The sequence below is a fragment of the Natrix helvetica genome (assembly GCF_964273705.1).
Source record: "Natrix helvetica genome assembly, chromosome: 1".
Classification (NCBI taxonomy): domain Eukaryota; kingdom Metazoa; phylum Chordata; class Lepidosauria; order Squamata; family Natricidae; genus Natrix; species Natrix helvetica.
The window spans coordinates 262,792,376-262,799,895 of NC_138548.1; the positions used below are offsets into that span (position 1 = coordinate 262,792,376).

A 7,520-nucleotide genomic window follows, 5' to 3' on the forward strand; every position below is an offset into this window, starting at 1 on the left:
AATTACACCACAGATGGGCTTCTGGGAATTTACCTTCTCTCTAAAATAGATGAACTAATGTGGATTTGGAAATGGGTGTTGTGTGAATTCAGTTAGATACTCTGGTCCTAGATTATGGATAGCAATGGCACTCACTTATATACCGCTCCATACTGCTTTACGCACATTCTGAGCATTTTACAATGTCAGCATATTGCCCCAAACAGCATATTGCCCCAAACACTGACCTCGGAAGAATGGAAAGCTGAGTCAACCTTGAGCTAGTTAGGATTACATTTTCTGACTGCGGGCAGAGTTAGCCTGCAATACTGCATTCTAACCACTGCACCAATGGTGTTAGATGTTTTGGATTTCAGCTTCTAGTCATGTGAGCCACAATGGCCAATAATAAAAAATATCCGGAAATCCACAGTGATACTAGCCTAGATTTAAAGCATTTAGTTAAGAGCACAAATTTGGAACCCTACCTGAAAAAAATGATAAAACCACGTACAACTATGTTCAAGGATTCAAACTCCCCTATTCAAGTAATATACTTCAGTAAATACAATTTTCCTGCAAATTTGAATGCATGCTTATCACAATTATTTAGATTTAAAAAAATGTAAAATAGGACAAGTGCAAAAGTTTGGACCCTGTTACACTTTGGACTTTCAATAGTAAGCCATTGCAGAATCAGATGAGATACGAGTTAAAAGTACTACTGATAATTGTTTGTGAGAATGTTATTTGGGCTTAAAAGTATTTTTTCTTTCTTCATGCTTTGTATTTCAAGTCTGCCTTAGGCAGTAGTGGGTTGCAGGCAGTATGCCCCTGTCTGGGTGTACCGGAACCTGTCCGGAGCACTGGATACCGTTCTGGTATGGTGCTCCAGAGGGCCCACCCGCCCGCTCAAGCTTCTTACCTGTCTTAAGCCTTTGGCGCTTCCGTGCACGCATATGGGCAGCTGGAGTGTCGCAGAGGCTTACGGAAGCATCGCAGGCAGGTACGATGCAAGAGCGCACCACGCACGTGTGCGCACATGTCCATGTGGGCGACGCCGGGCTCGTTCCAACTGTACCAGTTGGAACGGGATCCGGAACCCACCACTGGCCTTAGGCATACAAAATCAATTTTATTGATTCCATTTCCTCAATTTGTATAAACAATACAAGTTCTCCTTGTGGCATCTTATTAGCTGAAATAGCAGCCTTGAATTCTTGGCAGACAAAACACTTAGCATTCCCTGGCAATGTACAATTAAAACATACTATAGAACTAACTGTGAGGTAGTTTAAATCTTTTTTAAACATGAAAATTACTACTTCACTTTACTATAGATAACTAAACATGTCTAAGCATAAAGATACAAAAATTATAGATAGGGTACACTTGGTTAGGGAGTGAATCAGACTACAATTAACTCTCATTCTGTTAATTGGATGAGTATATACATGCATAAAGCAAAGTGTGATGCAACTATTAGAATTTTTAATTATATACGATGTATGTACTTTCTGCTTACATATATAAACAAAAGATATATGCCATGCTGTCCAAATGGATTTCTTGTCACTCAATGAGAATTCAGCTCATTGTTTTGTCCTGCCACTGGTTCCATAAACCCTAACATGCTGGAGTCAATTTGGGATGCAGTAGTCCAGGAAAAGACCATCACAGAATACAACCCAGATCTTTTTTAACAAGTGTTACATGCTTGACTAGAAATCACAACTTGGGCTGCAGAAAAATATAAGTGTCAGATTAAGCAGAACTATGTCGCACGAAAAAGTACATGTGCTTTAATTATTTTATCAAGTGTTCCAGCCAGTTTGATATATAACACAAAGTTGAAACAAGTCAAAAATCTTCCTTGGCATAAATAGTTCTTTAAAGTGGCTAAAATGGTTCTCTGAGTTTCATTAAGAGAATATACACACTGGAATGCCTATCCTTCTAAAGAATGTCAGGGATAAATTTATGAATGCTAAATGGCTTTACCCAAGAATGCATATTGCATGTCATGGTTTGACTGACAATAGTTTGGCACAAAATTATGGAAGGTATTAATTATACCAGATTCATTAATTATACCAGAATCATTACTAGTTTTAATGATTCTTCTATGTGAAATAGTGTTGAAGTTGGCTTAGTACAAATTTTCAGGATGGCTAGTAAGTTTTTAATCACTAACCTTCAAAATGTGTTCTTACATCATGCAACAATGTATTTTAAAATACATTTCCATATTTCAGCTATTTTAGTTATTTGCCATTAGAGAAAGCCAGAACATTTAGGTAGTGATGTTTTTTTTTACTTAACTGCTTTGCCAAAAAATAAGCCAGATCACAGACTTTCAAAAAAAAAAAAAAAAACTGGCATATCAATTAACAATTTAAAGTGAAGCAACTGAAAGTGTATGCTGTTAATCTTGCACAACAGTGTTATCATACAAATAATATTGCTCTGAGTATGCATAAAATCTTTATTTTTAATTACTGTTTGTGCAATTCTCATAACAGTCCTTATTTTGTGGTTTAACGCTGACCAGAAAAAAACAGTAAGCAATTCAGAAGCTTAATGCTTTGTCATTTTGTAGAAACTGGAGGAAATATAGGACATGCTATCTTTCAAGACTAGAAAAGTCTGGCCCTCCTTTGGTATAATTTCCAGAAATTTCTGCTCCACTGAAATCAAATCCAGGGTTCTGTAAGAGAAGGCATAACATTTTATTTATATTCTTGCTGAATATTTCTACTGGAATATATTTCAAACTAAGACTACACAGAATTCTGTTATGTACTCTTTTTAACATTTTTTATTTATTGTATTAGTACCTGAAAAACAAATATTTTAAAATTGCCTGTATATAATTTATTTTTATTTCATAATATATCCTGCACCTATGCAAATGCCCCTTCTATTTCTTCCATTTCCCCCTCATTTTTCTTTAAATAAAGCTAAATGTAAAGACAACCAGCTGTGATCTAGCAACATTAATAACACATCTAGAAGCCAAATTAAATGTCATAATGTATTTAAAGTACACTCCATGAATCTTGATCCTGGTAAATTAATATAGGACTTCGGATAATACTTTATGATATATAATATTATTTTCTGATATAGATGGTATGTAAATATAGTGCTTTTTATTTGTTTATAATTCCTTGTCTATGAAACAGCACTTAGTAATAGCAGTTAGATTTATATATTGCTCCATAGTACTGTACAGCACTTTCTGAGGGGTTTACAAGTGCCAGCATATCACCCCCAACAATCTGGGTCTTCATTTTACTGATCTTGAAGAATGGAAGGGTGAGTCAAGCTTGAACTCAGGATTGAACTCCTGGCTGTGGGCAAAGTTTGCAATACTGCATTTTAACCACTGGGCCACCATTGTTTTACAATATGGATAATATCTATTGACTTGCCTCTCTCTGGAACCTTTCTAACGTAAGCTTCCTTTGCATTTGGTCTTGAACCCAGGGATCAGCAGCATACTCATTCTTCAACAGGGAACTCCAACAGTTTCCAGCATCACGGTTGGTTTTTGTCAAGGTGATTCGTATCAATTTCTGATCCTCTTTTCAAACAAAAAAACACTGGATTTATTCACCATTATTTGAAAGAAGAGGATGATTAGGTGGATACACTCAATTATAAGATCAAGAGTACACTGTTAGAAGACAAAATTGAGGACAAATTATCATGGAGAAAATTTATGTGATCCCTAAAATTCAGCACTGATGTGATGGCATATAATCATAATAAATGCTCATATTTTGAACTGTAAGGAAATAGAACACAAATTTTGTAGACATCCTCATTTGTTTTCCAGAGTGAAGGGACAAGGTCTAATGATATTCCAACTGAGATTAATTTAATACAACTGCTGGAGTATAGTCCTATTTTCCTTTACAGCTAAAAAAAGGACAGATACTTGTACTAATTATGATAAACTTCAGGTTGTTAGAAATCAGCAAGATGTTTCAGGAATTTCCAAGATGGTCATTGCAACATGGGGAAAAACTTTGCCATTCTCCCATGTTCTGAATGCAATGTATCATTTGAGTAACCTTCAAACTTTCTAAGTTAGGAGGTCCATAAAAACAGGTGCTTTTTTCATATACTGGATTAACAAAATATCAATCACTGCATTCTGTTGATCTTTGTATATATGAACCTTCCCTATTTCTCCCATCTATCCATGTTCTGACATTACAATAAATATTTCAAGACTTTAAAGAGATCAGTGTTGTCTTGTCACCATTCCCGTACATATTTTTCTTCAACGGTCCAATCAAATTAGAAAACAGTCGAATATATCTTAACTCAAGATAGCTGAAGTATTCACCTACATGGAAATCAGCAGACTAATTTTTACCTCCACTTCTATTAACAAATCAGAATAGGAAAATGGTAGTTTATGCAGGTCTCTGTAGGCTTCTCTTAAGAAGCTTTCCTTTTATTTTAAAAAGTCTTGAGAAAAGGAAAACGATGATGTTATCCATTCAGTCGTGTCTGACTCTTGGAGATTCTATGGACCAGATCTCTATTTTCTATGTTCTGGTTGGTATCACCTTTGATGGTGTCTAGTCACCATGTTCTTTGGCGGCTTGCTTTATCACTAACTCTTCCCAGCATAATTGCTTTCGCTAGTGAATTCCCTCACTTGACATGGCCAAAATAAGTGAGACACAGATTTGTGATTTTGCCAAAAGGGAAAAATTGTTGCAAAATCACATCTCCCATGTCCTTACAAAACAATAGCATACTTATACCATGTGATTTTTTTTAAAAAAATAACAATTAAACAATCCAAGCTAGTAGAAGGAAAGTTTACAATGAAACTAAATTGTTGTGTAAAGTTTTCTGAAGCATAGATCTTACCTAGTGTCCAGGTTGCTTCATCAGCTATTGTAGAGTCAAATAGATTACCCTGGAAAACAAAAATAAAAATATAGGAGCCCAGTTTCAGAAGCAAATATTATAGATTTCTAATATTTGAATGTCAAATTGGTAACAGAAATACTATAGGTGTGCATATAATTTTGTAAACTTTGCTGAATAAATATTAATTTAGTAGATCATCAAAAAGGTCAGATTGCTTAATAGTACAATTATAGCCGAACAAGCGGCCACATTTTTAATAGATTTGGCTATATTAATTGAGGCCTTGAAGATTCTAATGTACCAAAATTTCAAGCTTAATTATGGCCATTTGTTTTTCTTTCATTTGAACTCTATCCTGATAAAATGGGAAGTTTTAATTCCAAATTAGATTCATTTTGGAAAGGAGAAAGAAATGATTAAGTTGTCAACTGTTTAGTGACACCTAAGGTGACAGACAGGTTTTTCATTCCGAAGCCATAATTCCAAAGATAGGGAATGAATCAGCACACATGACTGTAGTCTGGGTGCTTGGAAATGTGTTTACATTTATTATCAGTTTCCAAGTGCCCCACAATTGTGGGATCACCATTTGCAATCGTTTTCACTGGTTTTCCCAGAAATTCATTGGGGAAGCCAGCAGGGAAGGTTACAATCTGCAGTCGCCTGCCAAGAGGCCTCTCTCTTGTTTCTGGGCTGGGTGAAAGGACTTCCTTCTGAGGAATTTCAGCTTTGTGCCTGCTTGCATTGCAGCAGGCAAGATTTTCAGCTCCTGAGTTGAGAAGCAACAAGATAAGGTAAGGACCACAAGGTGCTTGGGATGCTTGGGGGAATCCCTAGGAAGTCCAGTGCAGGCTGCAAAGTATCCCTTTACTTGAGTGATGAGAATCCTTTCTGAATTTTGGCAGGGAGGAATTTCATTGCATAAACAGAGACCTGTTTGTAGTCTGTGCAAGGCTTCCCCCAACCCCAAAGCAGACCTGTTCCCTACCTCATACTATATCTCCGTGATGGCGAACCTATGGCATACGTGCCCGAAGTGGCACATGGAGCCATATCACCAGGCATGTGTGGCATCACCCATTCCTCTTGCGGGTTTCTGGCGTGCATGCGCACATGGTGATCAACTGGCCTTTGTGCATGCAGCAGTGCCAGCAATTGGAAGAGCTAGTCTTCCATTTTCCTACATGAGCATGTGTGCCAGCCAGCTGATCATCGCAAGTGCATGCACACCAGTAACCAGAAACCAGAAGTTCATTTTGGGCATGCACATGCGCCCTGGCCAGCTCCTCTTCCAGGTTGTGGGCCAGACGAGTGTGCACGTGTGCATGCTCCCTTTTCAGCACTCAGTGGGATTGTGGATTGTGGTCAACTGAGAAAAGCATTCATATGACGTCTTAACAACTCCCTTACTCAATGACTGAGATGCCAATCCCAATTGCAGTCATAAACCGAGGACTACCTGTTAGCACAAATGTTACATTTTATTCAGCTTGTCAAGGCAGACTGGCATCTAAAAAGATTACACAACATAAATAGTATTTATTCTTCTAAGTGTATTCTTGGCTTTACTGTTGGTTTTTCTCATCAACGGTAGACTAGAAATCTGAATTGTGTGTCTAAGATAGGAGATAGAGAGGAGACTAAGCTTTTACATGCAGTGCTCAATATGAAAGTGGGGTAATTAAACCAGAATTCTACATATAACTTGTTTACTTAGGTTTTTTTTTTAAAACTAATCAATGTGACCAAATTTCCCTTGATATGGTCTCTGCAATTTTCTTGGCAAGGTTTTCAGAAATGGCTTGTCATTGCCTGCTTTCTAAGGATGAGGGTGAGGTTTAAAGTCGCCCAGCTGGCTTCATGCTTAAGGCAGCGCTATAACTCACAGACTCCTGGTTTCTAGGGGAAATGATAAAAGGACTATAAAAGGGATTTGTTGGCAAATCACTTACGAAATCGTGGCAACAAAAAACTGCAGGGCATTATCCAGGCAGTCACCAGGAGTCAAGATTGACTCGAAGACACACACACATCCCTCGCCCCGTCAAAAACGTTTAGCATAGTAGAAGCATTAAGCAAAACTCAATACGAGACCACGCAGCAATGAATCTGCGCTACGCCCTCCCATCTCGTATCGTGAGGGCTAAACCGAAGTAGCATGGAAGGACATGCTCTCTCTCCTGTTTTGCAGAGGTACCTTGAGCACCTCCTTCCCGGCTACGGTCAAAGCCAAGTGCCGGCTCTTCAGGCTGCATTCCACGTCCCGCGCGCGGGTCCCTTGCGGCACGTTCACCTCGACGAAGACCTCTTCCATGGTTTGGTACCAGCGTCCCCAGGGAGTGGCGCAGGGCACTAGCCCGCTCCGCTCTTCGAACGGCGCAGACATCTACTTGGCCGCTCAAGTCTGGAAAAAGAGCGCATGCGCCTTTGCCCGGCTGCCGCTCGTCCGATCCGCTTCGCCTTGCCTTCGGAACTATTCCGGTAGAAACCGCGGGGTGGCGAGGCCAAGCGTGCCAGGCTTCCGCCAGCTTCCTACAACATCGCCCATAGATCCAGAACGGTAGAGTGCGCGGTTATAACATTTCACAACAAACGGTAATCACAGCATACTCGGCCCTTTGTTTTGGAACAGCTGGTTCAAGTTT

General features: G+C 38.8%; 1 protein-coding gene across 1 annotated transcript; it reads right to left on the bottom strand.

Annotated features, from left to right (window-relative positions):
* Positions 1-2,271: 2,271 nt before the first annotated feature.
* On the bottom strand, positions 2,272-7,421 carry NUDCD2 (NudC domain containing 2). Its single transcript, XM_081942615.1, has 4 exons — positions 7,073-7,421; positions 4,873-4,921; positions 3,414-3,565; positions 2,272-2,686 (listed from the first exon to the last, which is right to left on the bottom strand). The coding sequence occupies exons 1-4, from the start codon at positions 7,259-7,261 to the stop codon at positions 2,603-2,605; spliced, it is 474 nt and encodes a 157-aa protein (XP_081798741.1). The 5' UTR covers positions 7,262-7,421; the 3' UTR covers positions 2,272-2,602.
* Between the last annotated feature and the right edge of the window lie 99 nt (positions 7,422-7,520).

Bases quoted from the DNA above. Each gene is read 5' to 3' on its own strand.
- NUDCD2 (XM_081942615.1), bottom strand. From the start codon at position 7,261: ATGTCTGCGCCGTTCGAAGAGCGGAGCGGGCTAGTGCCCTGCGCCACT. The intron at 4,922-7,072 runs GTACCTCTGCAA...TTTGTTTTCCAG, and splicing joins CCGGGAAGGAGGTGCTCAAG to GGTAATCTATTTGACTCTAC. The intron at 3,566-4,872 runs GTAAGATCTATG...TTGTTTGAAAAG, and splicing joins TGAAGCAACCTGGACACTAG to AGGATCAGAAATTGATACGA.